The sequence below is a fragment of the Phycodurus eques genome, chromosome 6 (genome assembly GCF_024500275.1).
Source record: "Phycodurus eques isolate BA_2022a chromosome 6, UOR_Pequ_1.1, whole genome shotgun sequence".
In the NCBI taxonomy this organism is placed as follows: domain Eukaryota; kingdom Metazoa; phylum Chordata; class Actinopteri; order Syngnathiformes; family Syngnathidae; genus Phycodurus; species Phycodurus eques.
The window spans coordinates 3344202-3364700 of NC_084530.1; the positions used below are offsets into that span (position 1 = coordinate 3344202).

Genomic DNA, 20499 nt, shown 5'->3' on the forward strand with positions numbered 1-20499 from the left:
GGCTGACACGCTTTCACATATTAGTCCGCCGCAAAGTAATATTCAGAAATTACATCTGTGTGTGGATGGTGGATGTGTGCAATGGATCGAGCTGCCAGCATTCAAGGAGTACAAAACAGCCTACGATGACAGCGAGGTCGACCCCCCCCCCCAGGAAAAACTCATCCGATCTGTAAGATTCACGTAAATGGCCAATTTTGAGTTTTCACCAAAAGGCGACTGATTTGCATGTATGATGAAGGCAACTGTGTGTGTGTGTGTGTGTGTGTGTGTGTGTGTGTGTGTGTGTGTGTGTGTGTGTGTGTGTGTGTGTGCGTAAATGTTAAAGTGAGTGCCGGTTTGATATTGGGGGCATACAAACACAAACAAACACACACACACACACTCAAACCATTGCTACCACCATTGTAATTTTGATTACGCAACTGTTTAACTCGCAAAGCTGTGGGTGATTGACAGGGGGGGAAAAGCACTTACGTGACGTCAGCCATGGAGTGCGTTAAAGGTCAGAGGACAAGGATTTTAAAAATGTTTCTTGATAACTCTAGAACCACTACAAACCACATTTGCCACTTTGAAGCAATTATATAGCAGATAAACAGCAGTTAAATCGATAAATATGATCCAGAATGCGCCTTCCGCTTTTTGCATCCAGCGCTTTCCGTCTTCGGCTCTATCCGGCGCTGTGACGTAACACGAGCCAAACGGCCTGTTTCGGCGTTGTGTGCTATTGTTCCCGTCCTTGTATTTGTTTTCAGAATCAGAATCAGTTTTCGTATGATTTAAACAATGTCACGACGGTTTATTGTGTGGCATTTGGTTGTACAAATAGGTTAAGGCAGTGGAAAGAGGGTTTTTTTTTGGCTTTCCAAGTGAAAAAGGAACAGGTGACCAGTTGATAGGGAAAGTCAATTGACAGGGGAAGAAAGCTATGTGTGCCTAGCAAGCATTCCAAACTGTGCTGAGCATTTCGAACTGCTTTTTGTAAAATCAGCAGTCTGCGTGTACGGTTAAATGCTACTGAATGGCTGGACTGTGTTTTTTCCGAGTCACCAGCCACAAATCAGTACTTGGTGAGAGACATTGATGACTCAAAAATAATTATTACTAGTTTGAAAAAGTAACTGTAGTCTGATTACTCTCCAAGGGGAAGTAACCTGTTACTTTGCTCGCTACTCAAAATGGTGGAATTTTGGAGTAACGTGTTATTTTGCTCGCTACTCAAAATGGCGGAATTTTGGAGTAACGTGTTATTTTGTAATGCGCCCTACTTTGTAACACGTTACCGGCATATCACTGCGCCAACCACGCATGCGCAGAGCAACAAACAACCGCAACAATGGACAGCTGCTTTCGCTGAGAAGCTATCTTATAACAGAGGTGGGGTCTTACGACACCAACTATCTGCACATACAACGCCGTCCTTTCATCCCTTCCGAAGAGATTCAGTAATTTAGTCTCAAACAAACAAACAGGTACTTTTGGGCTCCAAGTGCCGCCAAAACCACTTTTATCTAGTTTGTGTGTATGCAATTTATGAAGCCTGCGCGGATGAGGGACAAACAGCCTTCTACGAAAAATGTCCTGAGCATACAGTACCAACATGACATGCTAGCTTTGTGCCATAAACCTATACCATGCTCCCTGTCTCACCTGTGTCTTGTCTGAACTGGTGCATGGATTGGAGATCAATTATGTACGGAGAGAGTCGACTCTCCACCTGGCCGAGGACCACGCTCCCCCCGCGGGTATCTCCACTCCGAATGGCCGCCTCTATTTGATGGGAGACGGCTGGGCTGTAGGGCCGCCACCGACCGTGTTCGTTCAGCCATTCCCACACCACCACAGCAGAGGCCACGAGCATGTTGTTACTGTTGGCCCTGCCAAGGAATTAAAAGATGTAACAACGAAATAACAACAACAGTATTCTCAATTTAGATCAACCGACTGACATAATTACCATTTATTATCACAATAACAATAAAACGAGGGGGTTTAGCTTACATGAATCCACTGCGGAGCTAACACCAAGAGAAAGCAAAGCATTCCTTTACAAATAGCATAATTCCTAGCATGGCCACTCAGCGAGGGGAAAAAAAAAAAATAATCACAGTACTCTGTCGACAGTCTTTTGCAAGAATGTCGTAATAGGTGAACTGGTCACGAAGAAAAGACGAACAAGTGCTGTCTATATTAACAGACTTTCCCTTTGCCATCATCCCCTCTGGACACGCCGATAGCCTCTCTGAAGAGTCGCTGACATATAGCGAAGGCCTTTTAACACCTCGTGGGAGTCAGTGCTGTCCATAGAAGGAAGGGATGTGTTGATGCGGGCAACGCATAAAAAGGCAACGTTTCGGCTGTTTTTCGCCGGAGAAGAAAGTACGTACTCCATAGTTCCTCATTCAAATCCGATAGGACGTATGTGGCGGCTGCTAAAGTGTGTTTTTCTTCCTGTCTGGGCGTAGCTGGCGGAAAAAAAAAACTAGTAGCTTCCCACCAAAACGGAGACTCTGTAGTAACGACTCTCCCCCCTCGGGTGCAACCCGGATCCAAGAACAAGTTCCACGGGTCTGCCCAGTCAGTAGCCAGTGCCCACCTCAACTAAGTTGCAACGTTAGCGCTGCTCAATAACTGTACCAACTACACACGGGGCGGCGTTGCGTTTACTGGAAAACTACGTTTTAAACACCAAATGTCCAATAAACACGCTTTAACACGTAGTTACCGTAGATGGCAAACTCAAATTTTGCATTTGAGCCACCTCGCCCTACTCACCTGCTAATGTGATCTCCTGGGTCCACCATGCAAGACTCTCGGATACAATCCTGCATCGACGCACAGCTTCTCATGAAGCAACTCTGCTCTTGTGTCCCCCTGCTTCCACCATTGCAGCCCTCGCTACCACAAGGGCTCGAACAAAGCCAAGAGCGTCTTCTTGAGTGGAACCAAACTTAGAGTCCATGTAAGCGTAACAGCCAATAGAAAAAACGAAAAGGAGTCATTATTATGAAAAGGCATCCAATCCCTCATGTTTCCTTCGGTCTAACTTTACTCTGCAGCGGACAGACTTGATGCGAGTATGGCGGAAAACCATTGGTACGCTGCCCCCGCCTGCTGCCAATGAGCACCTCGCACATATTAGTCAAAGTCAAAAGACAGATAGGAGGTCTTTCGTTTGTTGTCTGGCTGGGTCCAGTTGGCTTTAGGTTTGTACTTTGTTTATAACAGTATCTATATGGCAATGCCACCAAACAGCATTTCGTTCTTAAACAATGCCAAATGCATCACATTTGATACAAGCATTTCTGAGACCTATTGCATCATTTTATGGTAAAAACTTCACTCTTGTATCCAGTTTGATATTTCTCTTCCACCCCCTGGTGGATACCTTTATCACTACAACAATTCAGTCACAGTACATGGGACAATCCAAGATGGCAGCCTTCTGAAAGTTCCCAACTCCCTGGATCAAGGTAAAGAAAATTGCGATTTTTACAATTTTCCAGTGACATTTTCAATGAGCTTCTAACATGAGCACTAAATCTGTTGAAGCAATTTATAATTACTTATTTTTTTTGCATTTCAATACACAGTAAACAGCGTCCATACAATGTTTGTTCAAATTTGATACTGCAGGTAAAAAGTGGAATTTGGTAGTAATTCCCTCAATTGTGATGACCTTTTTTCTCTTGGTGCAATATGCATTATATTGATCATTGTGTATCATAAATGTTTTGATCACTGAATTACACAAATTACAATTGTAATGTGATATTTACAACAAATAATTGCACTTGAAAATTGATAAACCTATATTTCTGTACTTTAGATGGCGAAACAATACACTGCTGAAGATGTCCTACGCTTCCTTGATGGCAATTTAAGTGACAGAGGAGTTTATGTCTGCAGATGATGAAGTGTTGTATAAAGATTGGACCCCTAATGCAGACTATAATGAAGAGAACTCTAGTACTGGTAGTAGCAGTGAGGAAGATAAAACTGTTGATGATAGGCTTGAAGAGGAAGAGGAGGGTGTAAGAATGTCACAGGCAACAAAACAGTGTGGTAGAAGCAAAGTGAAAAGAGAAGAAAAGAAAGGCACAGCCAGCTGCTGGGTTTGATAAAAAAGTAATGACCAGATGAGTAAAAAAGAAAAAGTCACTGGAAACAGTCACAGTTTTAAAAAAAAATGAAGAGGCTGATGTTCTTGTTATCGCCTGAACTGTTTTTTTTCATACTTACTACTGTTCATAATACAAGAAAAAGTTATTGGAAAAGTTTGCAGTTTGAAAAAATAAGAGGCCAATGTTCTTGTTGAATAGCCTTAACTGCTGTTTTCATGCTTACCACTGTTCATTATAAATGAGAAAAGAAGAGGCCTAAGGAGGCTGATGTTCTTGTATTGCCAGAACTGCATGTAATGCCCAATGTATCATCTACGATACAAATGAAAAAACTACATGCAAATACAACCCCAATTCCAATGAAGTTGGCACGTTGTGTTAAACATAAATAAAAACAGACTACAATGATTTGCAAATCATGTTCAACCTATATTTAATGAAATACACTACAAAGACAAGATGTTTCATGTTCAAACTGATAAACTTTATGGTTTTTAGCAAATAATCATTCACTTAGAATTTTATGGCAGCAACACGTTCCCAAAAAGGTGGGGCAGGTGGCAAAAAAGACGGAGAAAGTTGAGGAATGCTCATCAAACACCTGTTTGGAACATCCCACAGGTGAACAGGCTAATTGGGAACAGGTGGGTGCCATGATTGGGTATAAAAGCAGCTTCCCTGAATTGCTCAGTCATTCACAAGCAAAGGTGGGGCGAGGTTCACCTCTTTGTGAACAAGTGCGTGAGAAAATAGTCGAACAGTTTAAAGACAATGTTCCTTAAGGTACAATTGCAAGGAATTTAGGGATTTCATCATCTACGGTCCATAATATAATCAAAAGGTTCAGAGAATCTGGAGAAATCACTGCATATAAGCGGCAGGGCCAAAAACCAACATTGACTGCCCGTGACCTTCGATCCCTCAGGCGGCACTGCATCAAAAACCGACATCAATGTATAAAGGATATCGCCACATGGGCTCAGGAACACTTCAGAACACCATCCACCCATCCTTCCATTTTCTGAGCCGCTTATCCTCACAAGGATCGTGGGAGTGTTGGAGCCTATCCCAGCTATCATCGGGTAGGATGATACACCCTGTACTGGTTGCCAGCCAATCACAGGGCACACATAAACAAACAACAGTTCGGACCCACATTCACACCTAGGGGCAATTTAGAGACTTCAATTAACCTATCACACATGTTTTTGGGATGTGGGAGGAAACCGTAGTGCCCGGAGAAAACTCACACAGGCACAGGGAGAACATGCAAACTACACACAGGCGGGGCCGGGGATTGAACCCCGCTCCTCAGAACTGTGAGGCAGATGTGCTAACCAGTCGTCCACCGTGCCGCCTTCAGAAAACACAGTAATTACAGTTCGGCGCTACATCCGTGAGTGCAACTTGAAACTAGTATGCAAAGCAAAAGCCATATATCAACAACACCCAGAAACGGCTTCTCTGGGTCCGAGCTAAGATGGACCGATGCAAAGTGGAAAAGTGTTCTGTGGTCCGACGAGTTCACATTTCAAATTGTTTTTGGAAATTGTGGACGTTGTGTCCTCCGAGCTAGAGGAAAAGAACCATCCGGACTGTTATGGACGCAAAGTTAAAAAGCCAGCATCTGTGATGGTATGGGGCTGTGTTAGTGCCAATGGGATGGGTACCTTACACATGTGTGAAGGCATGATTAATGTTGAAAGGTACATACAGGTTTTGGAGAAACATTCTGCCATCCAAGCCATGTCTTTTTCATGGACGCCCGTAGTTATTTCAGCAAGACAATGCCAAACCACATTCTGCACGTGTTACAACAGCGTGGCTTCGTCGTAAAAGAGTGCGGGTACTCGAGTGGCCTGCCTGCAGTCCAGACCTGTCTCTCATTGAAAATGTGTGGCGCATTATGAAGCGTAAAATACGACAACGGAGACCCCGGACTGTTGAACAGCTGAAGCTGTACATCAAGCAAGAATGGGAAATAATTCCACCTACAAAGCTTCAACAATTAGTTCCCAAACGTTTATTGAATGTCGTTAAAAGAAAAGGTGATGTAACACAGTGGTAAACATGACCCCTGTCCCAGCTTTTTTGGAACGTGCTGCAGCCATAAAATTCCAAATTAATGATTATTTGCTAAAAACAATCAAGTTTATCAGTTTGAACATTAAATATTTTGTCTTTGTAGTGTATTCAATTAAATATAGGTAGAACATGATTTGCAAATCATTGAATTTTGTTTTTATTTATGTTTAACACAACGTCCCAATTTAATTGGAATTGGGTTTGTAATTTTTTGTATTTTTGTTTTTCAGATTTTGTGAAAGGGCAAAATTAAGCTTCCATATTCAAGAAATCAGAATTTTCTGTGCATTATTTCTGGACTCAGGCATTACAGGGTTAAGTATGAAAGAAGCTTGTGTCCGGGGATGTGGACAGTCGATCAAATCACAATATTCACTTCCCTGAGTTGCTACGTGACATTACCGTTATAGATTGTTTAACACATGGGTCCGCATTTGCTTCACTAAGGGCTCCATAGCTCAGGGGTTAGAGCACTGGTCTTGTAAACCAGGGGTCGCGAGTTCAAATCTCGCTGGGGCCTCATGTTTTCGTTTTCTATGATTATTGTGCTAGACAAACACAGCTCCAAACTCATGATTTCTGGCAGATTACATAACACAATTTACCACAAATTCTTCAATATTGTATGTCATCTGGAATTGTTGATCACGATACGGGCATTTAAAGTGTCCAAATGTATAATTCAATTTTGCAATACATTGTGCAGTCATTTACTTTTCAGTTTAGTCGTCGACACAAAGCGGCACGGGATGGGACTGCTTGCTAACTTATTGTATAACAATTTAGATGATACTAAATCGAGCCCGGATAGCTCAGTCGGTAGAGCATCAGACTTTTAATCTGAGGGTCCAGGGTTCAAGTCCCTGTTCGGGCGATTGTTTTGATTCACATTACACTAAAACATACATACCACTTATTATCTTTCACGTTTTACATCATGCATAGGTCATCAAAATACGAGACTTCAAGCGTACTTGGCATTCCACTAAAAATGAAATATGAGGCTGGCAGGCTTCTCTCTTTTGTCGTGCTGTACTTCGACAGACCCTCACGTTCAACACTGGACAATAGGTATAAAACTAAAGTATATTCAAAAGAGGGTACTACGCCGCACGTACTTGGACTACACAGAGGTGGCCATAATGGCTTGCCATCCGCCAATCAACACAAAGGAAAACAGACAACCGATGACGTATGGCAATGACGCATTACAACACCAGGAAGAATCCTGCACGAGGGCAGCCTGGATCCTTGGAGTGAAGCACAATTTAGGGGACTACATGACAGAAAAAGAACAGAATCTCGCGGACACATTCGTTTTTGTTCAATAATCGTTTTGATTATACAATCGTTGTCCCGAGTGACCTAAGAAACCCCCGGATGAAAGACTGTTGCCAGGTAAGCCGGGTTGTTACCTTTAGGTTAGCGGCTTTTACAGTGTGCTAAGCTAACACAACTGTCATCTTCAGTGACGATCACAAACACAGGGCTGGACGTTAGTCGTGAGGAAGTAGCAGCTCAACACGCCTTTAGGTCATTTGAAAGCTATGGTTACCTAAGAAACACTGTTTCTCTTTTCCTCACGTGTTTTGGTTGCCACTTTCTAGCTGTTGTCATTGTTTTTTGAATGGCTTAACAAACTGTACAGACCTGTTCTACCTGCGTACTGAGTAGGATATACAGTATATTAGTATGTTTTACATCCAGTTAAAAAAGAACCTTGCCTGACTAGTGTCGGTTACAGGATGGCCGGAGTGTTCGACATAGACTTGGAGACTGAGGACGTCAGTGATACAGAGGTCTGTCTTCAGCACTTTTCCGCTAAATACTATACTGTAGTTTGCAAAGATACAGTTCTGTGCAAACGTCCTAAATCGTTGATTTCAAAATGACCCTTTTTTTTTTTTTTTTTTTTTTTTTTTTTTTTATACAGCAGACTTAAAAACAACAACTAATAGTATGTTTCCTAAAATTTTCAAACCACCTGTATATCAAAATAGAAGACATGAATGGCTAGAGATTTGAAACGCAAATAAAATGAGCCCACGTTTGTAATAGGATAAGGGTGAAGGATTTTATGCTACTTTTCTATGTTGCAAAGCGGTTCACATTAACTTGTCCAGAAATCAATGTAAATCACTAGGAAATACGTGAACAAAACCTTGGCTCTTTGGTAGACAAATGCCCGTATGTTTATTGGTTGAGATGAAAATGTGATGTTTAAACACGCCATTTTCTAATTTTTCAATGGTGGTGTCCGCTTGAGCCATCTCATATTGGACCATGCCGAGAGCAAGCCAATCATCAGATTTACATCAAACTTCACTGAAAACTAAAATAATAATAGTTCATCACGTCGATATACCTTTCACAATGAGGAACGTGATTTTGGTGGACCTCCGCTAAATCCAACTTCTGGAAATCCGGCACAACAAAATGGAAAGATAACGGCGGCCGGCGATCTGGATTTAGTAACATATCTACTAATAGGAGACACATGAGGTTTACATAAATTAAAAAGTGTGAAGAGGAATGGTGCACAAATCAACAACCAATTATACTTTAAACCTTGTCTCTATAAGGGTGCAATTTGGTCTCGTTTGACTTTCACAATGAGGAACGTGATTTTGGTGGACCTCCGCTAAATCCAACTTCTGGAAATCCGGCACAACAAAATGGAAAGATAACGGCGGCCGGCGATCTGGATTTAGTAACATATCTACTAATAGGAGACACATGAGGTTTACCTAAATTAAAGTGTGAAGAGGAATGGTGCACAAATCAACAACCAATTATACTTTAAACCTTGTCTCTATAAGGGTGCAATTTGGTCTCGTTTGATCAGTATAACACAGCGAAAATAACAATTATAATGGTGGCCCAACACTCTTACACATCAATGTACGTAAGAATGTATTGGTATTACTTGGTTTAACTGGTTGGGCTTGTTGTTCCCCATCCTTAGGAGGATTTTTATGATGACTCCGTAACAGAGCCGGACAAGTAAGTTCAATTCATCATTATGCTTAAACATAGATACTAAATTAACTTTTACTCCTTTGTCATTGTGCAATACAAGTACAATAGTATTCAGATACAACTCTCCATATTTATATAGTGGATGTAAAAAGTCTACACACCCCTGTTTAAATGTCAATTTTTTTTTTGTGTTGTAAAAAGAACTAGCTAAAAATACAACAAACTACAATGTTGTATAGCTACATAATACAGTATAGTTTATTTACATAATGCATTACATCATAGTGCACAGTGAAAAAAAGGTTCATAACAGCCTAAAAACGTGCAACAATCATGTACTGTATCCCTCACTTTTTAAACGATGACATTGGAATTAATTATTGTGACCTAAATTCCTATGATATTTACAACTCAATTTATTATTATTTTATTTATTTATGAGTAAAAACTGAGACAATATGTTTGCACAAGTGTGCACACCGTCTTATAAGTGCGAATGACGTGTTTAGAATGAATCACATTCAAACTCAGGTTAAATGGGAATCAGCACACAAAACAGCCCGAAAGCATGGTGCTGTCTGCTGTCGGCACCATGTTGTTACAGTGTGTACGGAAAGTATTCAGACCCCCTTAAATTTTTCACTCTTTGTTATATTGCAGCCATTTGCTAAAATCATTTAAGTTCATTTCCCCCCTCATTAATGTACACACAGAACCCCATATTGACAGAAAAAAAACAGAATTGTTGAAAATTATGCAGATTTATTAAAAAAGAAAAACTGAAAAATCACACTTTTTGCAGTCGGAACTGCGCTGTAATTACTACGAGGAGCATTTTCATCTTTGTCAAAACTTGGAATAAACACGACCGTAACATAAATAATGTTGAGAACTCACCCCATAAGAATCCCCCATAAGTATTCCTGTAGATGGCATTGCCTCCGATCAAATAAAGGGTTCGTCGGCGTTCTTTTCGTCATTGTCGTTCGCCAGACACTTTCACTTTTTGCAGTCAGATTTGCTGTTTTTGCAGTTCTTCTGCAATGCTTCTTCATTCGATCGACAACAAACAGAGCTTCCATAATTTGCAGTAATAGTTATTAGTACTTAAATGCATGAGCAGATGCATTAGTAGCCATGTGGCTCCTTTGAAATGATACCTGATTGGCCGACTGTCATATCCCCACTCTCTCAACACGGAGTAGGCCACTCACTGTATAGTTCATACAAATAAGAAGACGCTGCTCATGGAATTAAGTGCACATGTTTGGCTGATGCGGTTTTGCGGGCCAATGTCATGCTGACATAAAATTGATCCCACGGGCCGGACAAAATTGCTGCTGGGCCATGAGCTTGATATGTCTGCGTGAGAGGTATCGGCCAGTGCTTCACGCACCGCCTCTGGTAGCATCTGAGATTCTTAGAACCGTAGTTCCATCTGCAACCTTCAGCTTCTGTCTTGCTACCCTACCCCTTAGCCTAGACATACAACAGTATGAAGAAGACGGGAGATTTTGTCACATGTATTAAACAACCGGTACTTCCAAGAAATTTCTGCAGCTCCTTCAATGTTGCTGTCGGTCTCTTGGCAGCCTAACTGACCATTTTCTACTAATTTTTTAAATCAGTTTTGATGGGATGTCCAGTTTTTAGTAGACTTTACACCGATCTGATCGACTTGATCGGTATCGGCAGATAATTAGCATTTTATGCTGATCGGCTTTAATCCCATACTGGATCGGTCGTGGCGCGGGTTACGGACGTCCGCCACCGGTGCCATCAACCTGCAGGGCGCCGGTGGAAATTCAGCTATGGTGGGTCGAAGAAGAGGTGGAAAGCGGGTTCTTCGGCAGAAAGAGAAGAGGAAAGCATAGAGCCTAAAACTGAATGTGGGGACTTTGAATGTTGGGACTATGACAGGAAAATCTCGGGAGTTGGTTGACATGATGATGAGGAGAAAGGTTGATATATTGTGTGTCCAGGAGACCAGGTGGAAAGGCAGTAAGGCTAGAAGTTTAGGGGCAGGGTTTAAATTATTTTACCATGGTATAGATGGGAAGAGAAATGGAGTTGTGCTTATTTTAAAAGAAGAGTTGGCGAAGAATTTCTTGGAGGTGAAAAGATCGAGTGATGAGGCTGAAACTTGAAATTGAGGGTGTTATGTGTAATGTGATACGTGGCTATGCCCCACAGGTAGGGTGTGACCTAGAGGTGAAAGAGAAATTCTGGAAGGAGCTAGACAAAGTAGTTCTGAGCATACCAGACAGAGAGAGAGTCGTGATTGGTGCAGATAGTAATGGACATGTTGGTGAAGGAAATGGGGTTATAAAGAAGTAATGGGTAAGTACGGCATCCAGGAAAGGAACTTGGAGGGACAGATGGTGGTAGACTATGGAAAAAGGATGCAAATGGCTGTTGTGGACACTTTTTTTCCCAGAAGAGGCAGGAACATAGGATGACCGACAAGAGCGGAGGTAGAAGCACGCAGGTGGATTACATTTTGTGGAGACGATGTCATCTGAAGGAGGTTACCGACTGTAAAATAGTGGTAGGGGAGAGTGTGGCTAGACAGCATAGGATGGTGGTGTGTAAGATGACTCTGGTGGTGGGGAGGAAGATTAGGAAGACAAAGGCAGAGCAGAGTACCATGCGGTGGAAGCTGAGACAGGATGAGTGTTGTGCAGCTTTTCGGGAAGAGGTGAGACAGGCTCTCGGTGGACAGGAGGAGCTTCCAGAAGACTGGACCACTGCAGCCAAAGTGATCAGAGAAGCAGGCAGGAGAGTACTTGGTGTATCTTCTGGCAGGGAAGGGAGAAGGAGACTTGGTGGTGGAACCTCACAGTACAGGAAATCATGCAAGGAAAAAGGTTAGCTAAGAAGAAGTGGGACACTGAGAGGACCGAGGAGAGGCGAAAGGAATACATTGAGATGTGACATAGGGCAAAGGTAGAGGTGGCAAAGGCCAAACAAGAGTCATATGATGACATGTATGCCAGGTTGGACACTAAAGAAGGAGAAAAGGATCTATACAGGTTGGCCAGACAGAGGGATAGAGATGGGAAGGATGTGCAGCATAATTAGGGTTATTAAGGATAGAGACGGAAATATGTTAACTGGTGCCAGTAGTGTGCGAGATAGATGGAAAGAATACTTTGAGGAGTTGCTGAATGAGGAAAATGAGAGAGAAGGGGGAGTAGAAGAGGCAAGTGTGGTGGACCAGGAAGTGGCAATGATTAGTAAGGGGGAAGTTAGAAAAGCATTAAAGAGGATGAAAAATGGAAAGGCAGTTGGTCCTGATGACATTCCTGTGGCGGTATGGAAGCATCTAGGAGAGGTGGCTGTGGAGTTTTTGACCAGCTTGTTCAATAGAATTCTAGCATGTGAGAAGATGGCTGAGGAATGGAGGAAAAGTGTGGTGGTGCCCATTTTTAAGAACAAAGGTGATGTGCAGAGCTGTGCGAACTATAGAGGAATAAAGTTGATGAGCCACACAATGAAGTTATGGGAAAGAGTAGTGGAGGCTCGACTCAGGACAGAAGTGAGTATTTGCAAGAAACAGTATGGTTACATGCCTCGAAAGAGTACCACAGATGCATTTGCTTTGAGGGTGTTGATGGAGACGTGCAGTGAAGGTCAGAAGGAGCTACATTGTGTCTTTGTAGGCTCTCTCTAGAGAGAGCCTATGACAGAGTGTCCAGAGAGGAACTGTGGTACTGCATGCGGAAGTCTGGAGTGGCAGAGATGTATGTTAGAATAGTACAGGACATGTACGAGGGCAGCAGAACAGTGGTGAGGCGTGCTGTAGGTGTGACAGACGAATTTAAGGTGGAGGTGGGACTGCATCAGGGATCAGCCCTGAGTCCCTTCCTGTTTGCAGTGGTGACGGATAGGCTGACAGATGAGGTTAGACTGGAATCCCGGTGGACCATGATGTTTGCAGATGACATTGTGATCTGCAGTGAAAGCAGGGAGCAGGTGGAGGAACAGTTAGAAAGATGGAGGCATGCACCGGAAAGCAGAGGAATGAAGATTAGCCGAAGTAAGACAGAATACATGTGCTTGAATGAGAGGGGGGGTGGGGGAAGACTGAGGCGACAGGGAGAAGAGATAGCAAGGGTGGAGGACTTTAAATACTTGGGGTCAACCGTCCAGAGCAATGGTGAGTGTGGTCAGGAAGTGAAGAAACGGGTTCGAGCAGGTTGGAACGGGTGGAGGAAGGTGTCAGGTGTGTTATGTGACAGAAGAGTCTCTGTTAGGATGAAGGGCAAAGTTTATAAAACAGTGGTGAGGCCAGCCATGATGTACGGATTAGAGACAGTGGCACTGAAGAGACAACAGGAAGCAGAGCTGGAGGTGGCGGTAATGAAGATGTTGCGGTTCGCTCTCGGAGTGACCAGGTTGGATAAAATTAGAAATGAGCTCATCAGAGGGACAGCCAAGGTTCGATGTTTTGGAGACAAAGTTAGAGAGAGCAGATTTCGATGGTTTGGACACGTCCAGAGGAGAAATAGTGAGTATATTGGTAGAAGGATGATGAGGATGGAGCTGCCAGGCAAGAGAGCTAGAGGAAGACCAAAGAGAAGGTTGATGGATGTCGTGAGGGCAGTTGGTGTTCGCTTACATGGAAAAGGATAACGCGCTGTGGCGACCCCTAAAGGGACAAGCCGAAAGGGAAAGAAGAAGATGCTGATCGGCTTTATCACTGGGCTTTATCTTGTAAACTCAAAGGCGACCAGATACACTCGTTACCACGGCCAAAACAACAACAATGGGTCGCGCATGTATTGTGTTGGTCAAAAAAATCAACAAAATGGGGAAAAACCTGTGGTCGTGATAGTCACCGGTGCTCGGGAGAAGACGTTCATTCAAGAATGGCTTGAGGTATGTTCACATGCTTTTACTACGATACGGCTTGCAAGCAGGCAACAAACCGTTATGTCGCCTAGCAAGCTAGTGCTTTAGCACTAACGGTTGTATGTAAAGTTGCCGCCGTTCTGTCAAATCATGCTCTAAAATTTTGTGTGTGAAGTAATTTAATTTCAATAAAGTAATTTAATTTCAGTAAGTTAGCACCATTATTTCTGTAATGTTGGTTTGACCTGATTATGACCCAAATTTTTTTTTGAAGATACTAAGTAGACAGTACATAAGTATATATGGTAAATGAACAAGTCATTTAAATAGACACGTTGCTCCATCTTGTGATCGGATCGGTGATTGGTTATCCCTTTTTTTTTTTAAACTCGCTGATCGTTGGCACCCAAAATCCTGATCGTGTTAAGCCTAGTTTTTAGTACTGCAGTGTTGTGCCATATTTTCTCCACTTGGTGGTGACTGTCTTCTCTTCTATGTTCCATTGTACGCAAAATTAATGCCTTGGAAATTCTTTTTACCCTTCTCCTGACTCATACCTTTGAACAATAAGATCCCTCTCATGCTGTGGAAGCTCTCTGCTGACCATAGCTTGTGCTATAAAATGGAACTACAAAAATGTCAGGCAAAGCCTGGTTCATCTGATCTTTATTTGGGATTACTCTTTAAATGATGGCAGCTTTGTTCTGAGTCCCATTTAGCATGAGTTTGAATATCATTGGTTCTATGTCTGTGTAGATTCTCAGTCATCCAGGTTATGGTAATCCACAAAGGTTGAATCGAAGCAACTCGACTTGACAAGAACAATTCCAGCTGCCTCAAGTCAACCATTGCAGCTGAGAGTGATTAGTTTTGAAAACAGCCATATCCCCAATTATAAGGTGTGTACACTTGTGCAACCACATTACCTCAGTTTTCTTTTCATCAGTTTTGGAAGGACAGCTAGTTCTTGTGCCATATTTTCTCTACTTGGCTCATGTTTTTTTTTTTTTTTTTTTACTTCCCCCTCTTTCGAATTTTTTATTTTTTTTTCAAATGAGTTGTACATTTTATAGGTCACATTAATGTGAAAGGAGTTTTGAAAAGATTTATTTTGGTCTCATTATTTATATGACAAAAACCAATTTTTTGAACAGGAGTTGATGAAGCTTTTCTCATAGACACTGTATTTATATTGAATAGATTCAGCTTTTGAATTTCAGCCCTGACATTTCTGTTTAGACTTTGAGGGTCCCCATCATTGCAGCTCTAAACCCCCCCGCCGTAACTCTAGTTCCTTCCCATAGTCCGAAAACATAAATGTTAGGTTAACTGAAGACTGGCGTGAAAGTGAATAGTTGTCATCTTGTCACTGATTGGTGACTTAAAATTACCTGAGCTCCATGTCACTGGTGACTCTGAACAGCATAAAACAGTTGGTAATGAATGGATGAGTAAAGAGACAATAAAATATTCAGGTATCCATAAAATACCTTAAAATAGAATATGTATTAAGACAATCCATTTCAAGTTTAACTGCAGGGCTCCAAGCAAGTTAATGTAATAGTAAATAGCACATAATGCATATTCATACCCAAATTACTTGCTTGTAATTTTTTATTTGGTTCTTTAATCCAGTGTACAGAAAGAAGAAGTGGAGCTGACCAGTGAATGTGTCAATAGAGACAGTGAGAAAGTTGGACCTGATTTCTTTGAGCTTCTCACTGTGCTTGGAAAAGGAGCCTATGGCAAGGTGGTTTGTGTTTGTTTGTCTGTGTGTGAGTGAGTGCGGACATGGATTTTAGCAATGACAATTTTATGAGCAGTCATCGTTTTGGTAGCTGCTCTGCGCCATCCAACAAATTTGATGATGCTCACATGAGCTGAACTTAAATCTAAACATCGTGTTAGGGTTTCCAGTTCGTTTTCAACAAAATGTCATGTTTTTCTTTTTAAAGCCCCCTCCTTTGAACACCTACCTCTGGAAGTCTGCTTAAGTGTTGTTGTACGTGTATTCTAATGTGCTTATGACCACTTAAAGAAATCTACTAAGATTCAGTTAAGCTATATGAAGAATGTAGCCTTTATAATGCTATTATAAACAAAACAATGTTTATAGTACACTGGGGCAAGGCTGGCCTGAGCCGATGTGGCAATCAGTGTGAGATTTTATTTGGCGCCCACCCTTCATTTTGAATTTACATACAGTGGGTACGGAAAGTATTAAGACCCCTTTAAGTTTTTCTGTCTTTGTTATATTGCAGCCATTTGGTAAAATCATTTAAGTTCATTTTTCCCTCAATGTACACACAGCCCCTCATATTGACAGAAAAAAACAAAATTGTTGAAATTTTTGAGGAATAAAAAAAAAAAAAGAAGAAAGAAATATCACACAGCCATAAGTATTCAGACCCTTTGCTCAGTATTTAGGAGAAGCACCCTTTTGAGCTAATACAGCCATGAGTCTTTTTGGGAATTAAGTTTTTCCCACCTGGATTTGGGGATCCTCTGCCATTCATCCTTGCAGATCCTCCCCAGTTCTGTCAGGTTGGATGGTGAAAGTTGGTGGACAGCCATTTTCAGCTATTTCCAGAGATGCTCAATTGGGTTTAAGTCAGGGCGGAACAGACATGGAGTTGTTCTGAAGCCACTCCGTCGTCATTTTAGCTGTGTGCTTAGGGTCATTGTCTCGTTGGAAGGTGAACCTTCGGCCCAGTCTGAGGTCCTGAGCACTCTGGAGAAGGTTTTTGTCCAGGATATGCCTGTAGTTTTCCGCATTCATCTTTCCTTCGATTGCAACCAGTCACCCTCTCCCTGCAGCTGTAAAACACCCCCACAGCATGATGCTGACACCACCATGCTTCACTGTTGGGACTTAATTGGGCAGGTGATGAGCAGTGCCTGGTTTTCTCCACACATACCGCTTAGAATTAAGACCAGAAAGTTCTGTCTTGGTCTCCTCAGACCAGAGAATCTTATTTCTCACCATCATGGAGTCCTTCAGGTGTTTTTTTTTTTTTAAGCAAACTTCATGTGGATTTCATGCGTCTTGCACTGAGGAGAGGCTTCCATCGGGCCACTCTGCCATAAAGCCCCGACTGGTGGAGGGCTGCAGTGATGGTTGACTTTCTCCCGACTGCATCTCTGGAGCTCTGCCACAGTGATCTTTGGGTTCTTCTTTACCTCTCTCACCAAAGCTCTTCTCCTCCAATTGCTCAGTCTTGCCGGACGGCCAGCTCTAGGAAGGGTTATGGGCGTCCCAAACGTCTTCCATTACAGGATTATGGAGGCCACTGTGCTCTTAGGAACCTTAAGCGCAGCAGAATTATTATATTTTTTAACCTTGGCCAGATCTGTGCCTTGCCACAATTCTGCCTGAGCTCTTCAGGCAGTTCCTTTGACCTCATGAGTCTCATTTGCTCTGACATGGACTGTGGGCTGTAAGGTCTTATATAGACAGGTGTGTGGCTTTCCGAATCAAGTCCAATCAGTATAATCAAAACACAGCTGGACTCCAATGAAGGTGTAGAACCAGCTCAAGGATGATCAGAAGAAATGGACAGCACCCAAGTTCAATATGAGTGTCACAGCAAAGGGTCTCAATGCTTATGGATGTGTGATAATTCAGTTTTTCTGAATCTGCAAACATTTCAACAATCCGTTTTTTTTCTGTCAATATGGGGTGCTGTGTGTACATTAATGAGAAAAAACATGAAATTAAATGATTTTAGCAAATGGCTGCAGTATAACAAAGAATGAAAAATTTAAGGGGGTCTGAATACTTTCTGTACGCAATGTACGTTCTAAAAATAATTTGAATAGCATTGCTTATGACATTGTCTTTAATTTCGAAAGTAACTCACAAAAAGTAAAATAACATTTAAAATAAATTTAATTACTATAATTTCAAATATAAAAACAATAGATGCATATTGTCTACTATGCTTGTATAATATGCAATGTATTTTTACTCATATGCATGATTTTAGCGTAGATTAGGCCAATGGAGACATTGACCGAGTAGGTTTAATCTATTTGAATGATCTATAATAGTTAAGACACCTTCATGCCGCAAAGCTACAGAAAAAGGGTTAATTAATGATTAGCATACCATGTTGAGGCTAATCGCTCAGAAGCAAGTTATCAAGCAAGTACACAGTGCTAAATAACGGGGATGGGGGAGCTACTTGCAGAGGTACGAGCAAGTCACAATGTGCGAGTTGCAAGCTTCAAGTTTCAAGCGTGGCAAAAATTAAGCAAATTGATTCTGATTTAAATTTAAAGAATTTCATCATTACTTGATTTAAGCAAAGGTATTCAAAAAATTGCTCAGTTACAACATATATTGGAGCGATAATAAAAAAAATTCACAGATTATCAGACATTGGCATCAATAAAAGCTAAACACAACTGAGTATGAAATGAAATTTAGATAGGCTATTACATACATTGTCTTTTTTACAGCTACCAGTACAGTAACTTACTGTGATCCATTTTGAAATATTTTGTAGCTACATAAGATTAAAGATATGTAATCATCAGTTAAACATTTCACAAGTTGTGTTTGGTGTCTATATGTTTTCTCAAATATATTCGTGTGTGTGTGACTGGCTAAATGAAACATTGAGTTTGTAGACTTCGTACGTTGCCCCTTTATGAAATGCGTGTGTGTATGTGTGTGTGTATATATGTCTCTCCTCTCTCTCTCTCTCTCTCTCTCTCTCGCTCTCTCTCTATCTCTATCTATATCTATCTATCTATCTATCTATCTATCTATCTATCTATATATATATATATATATATATATATATATGCGCATTTTCTATGTTAGTGACCTGAAGGCAACATTTCTTTAGGTTTTTCAGGTGAGGAAGGTTCAGGGTGCCATGTCAGGAAAAATATTTGCCATGAAGGTTCTCAGAAAGGTACTTTTGAACACACATCCTTTAACCTCCTCTAAAGGAGAAACAGTCCAAATTTCTCACTAACCATTTGGCTTTTCCTTATGTTCCTATTGAGGCCAAAATTGTGTGCAATGCTAAAGACACTGCCCATACGCGAGCAGAGAGGGAGATCCTCGAGACAGTGAGACATCCTTTCATTGTGGATCTCCTCTACGCCTTCCAGACGGGTGGTAAACTCTACCTGATACTGGAGTATTTAAGTGGTAAGAGCCTGAAGGCCCTACTTAAGCAATGTATGTCACATCTTAAAATCAAGGCAATTTAATTATGAACACATATAATATAGTGGAACCTTTTATGGTTGGACACCAAGGCAGGAACAATTCAGAGTTTAACCTAAATATTTCAGGGACTATACACCGTTTGTTACATCCAAATTAATGAGTTAGAAGCACCGTCATGCATGACATCACGCAAGAGCTCTGCATATCTTTTGAAATGCCAGATATAATAATTTGTTTTATTTTTGTGACGCTGACACAGAAGAACAACATAAAGCTGACCATAGATCAGGAACATACTACCATTTAGTAAAACTCTATAGAAATTTCTGTCCTGACTGCTCAGTTTCAGAGGTTGACAATATCAACAAATGATGACAGGAATAAAAATGAAATAAAAAACAATGTGCATTTTTTTGTGGTTAACAACTTACCTCTCAAACATGGGAAGTAATGTACCTCTGCTCAACACATCTGTCTCTCATCACAAAAGTTAAGACTGCACAATTGATTGTTTTTTTTCTTTTCTTATGTTTTTCCACTTAAGTGACATTCAAGAATGTAAGCATGTTGAAAAAAATTCCTGTATAATCACAAAGGTTTTATAATGGTGACAGTTTATTTATTTGTACTATTATTTGCTATAAACAGCTATAAACAGTTTTTCAAAGTTTGACCTAATCGGCTGTCAACCAGCGTCCTGGAACTGATTGTGTTCAACCTTAGAGGTTAGACTCTAACTACTCTATTAGAGCTGGACTGCTATGCCTTATGTGTAGTTGTATGTCACCAGGAGGAGAGCTGTTCATGCAATTGGAGAAGGAAGGCATCTTCATGGAGGACACCGCTTGGTAAGTACTATTTGATCCAGCTTAATTTTGCAAGTGTGATATATCGGTACTGTATTTTGTCTGCTGTTTAAAATGTGATAACAAAGCTGAATGCAAATCACAGACATTGTAGTCTGAAAGTAATATATTTTTGAATATACAGTGGAACAGTTTTTTTGTTTTGTTTTGTTCTGTTCGTCCGCCTGATATGCATTGATTGTGGTGCGATATAGTCGATTTGCACTGTTGAATTGCTGTTTACATGGTACACAGTAGGGCTGCACGATGATGGCCAACATAATAATCATGGTTATTTTGGTCAAGATTGTAATCACAATCAATATCATTTATCACTAATCTTTATTGCACTACTTTTCAAGAAACAATATGTAACAGTTTTCTGTGCAAAATGAATAAATAATAGATAATTAAAAACATTTAC

At 41.2% G+C, this 20499-nt stretch overlaps 2 protein-coding genes, 1 long non-coding RNA gene and 2 other non-coding genes across 10 annotated transcripts in view; 4 read left to right on the top strand and 1 right to left on the bottom strand.

The window, feature by feature from the left end:
* Positions 1 to 3148, bottom strand: part of LOC133403861 (E3 ubiquitin-protein ligase DTX4-like) — a 36749-nt gene extending 33601 nt beyond the window's left edge. The window contains exons 1-2 of one of the 3 annotated variants that reach the window (XM_061679223.1): positions 2779 to 3148; positions 1654 to 1880 (exon numbers count right to left, since the gene is read on the bottom strand). In XM_061679223.1, the coding sequence (XP_061535207.1) occupies positions 1654 to 1880; positions 2779 to 2852 (301 nt within the window). In that variant the 5' untranslated portion in view covers positions 2853 to 3148. Of the gene's footprint in view, positions 1 to 1653; positions 1881 to 2004; positions 2477 to 2778 lie in introns of those variants that run through there. The other 2 variants (XM_061679225.1, XM_061679224.1) reach the window with 2 other exon arrangements.
* LOC133403862 (uncharacterized) lies at positions 2850 to 4146 on the top strand. The gene is made up of 3 exons (XR_009768740.1): positions 2850 to 3209; positions 3359 to 3476; positions 3833 to 4146. It is a non-coding gene; the product is annotated as an uncharacterized LOC133403862 (long non-coding RNA).
* Positions 4147 to 6659: 2513 nt separating this feature from the next.
* Positions 6660 to 6732, top strand: trnat-ugu (transfer RNA threonine (anticodon UGU)). Its single transcript has one exon. It is a non-coding gene; the product is annotated as a tRNA-Thr (tRNA).
* A 281-nt stretch (positions 6733 to 7013) lies between these two features.
* Positions 7014 to 7086, top strand: trnak-uuu (transfer RNA lysine (anticodon UUU)). Its single transcript has one exon. It is a non-coding gene; the product is annotated as a tRNA-Lys (tRNA).
* Positions 7087 to 7438: 352 nt separating this feature from the next.
* Positions 7439 to 20499, top strand: part of LOC133404013 (ribosomal protein S6 kinase beta-2-like) — a 41192-nt gene continuing 28131 nt past the window's right edge. For 2 of the 4 annotated variants that reach the window (XM_061679557.1, XM_061679558.1), the window contains exons 1-7: positions 7439 to 7610; positions 7957 to 8011; positions 9178 to 9215; positions 15681 to 15795; positions 18899 to 18967; positions 19062 to 19209; positions 20021 to 20078. In XM_061679557.1, coding sequence (XP_061535541.1) covers positions 7958 to 8011; positions 9178 to 9215; positions 15681 to 15795; positions 18899 to 18967; positions 19062 to 19209; positions 20021 to 20078 — 482 coding nt within the window. In that variant the 5' untranslated portion in view covers positions 7439 to 7610; position 7957. Of the gene's footprint in view, positions 7611 to 7956; positions 8012 to 9177; positions 9216 to 14801; positions 14945 to 15680; positions 15796 to 18898; positions 18968 to 19061; positions 19210 to 20020; positions 20079 to 20499 lie in introns of those variants that run through there. The other 2 variants (XM_061679559.1, XM_061679561.1) reach the window with 2 other exon arrangements.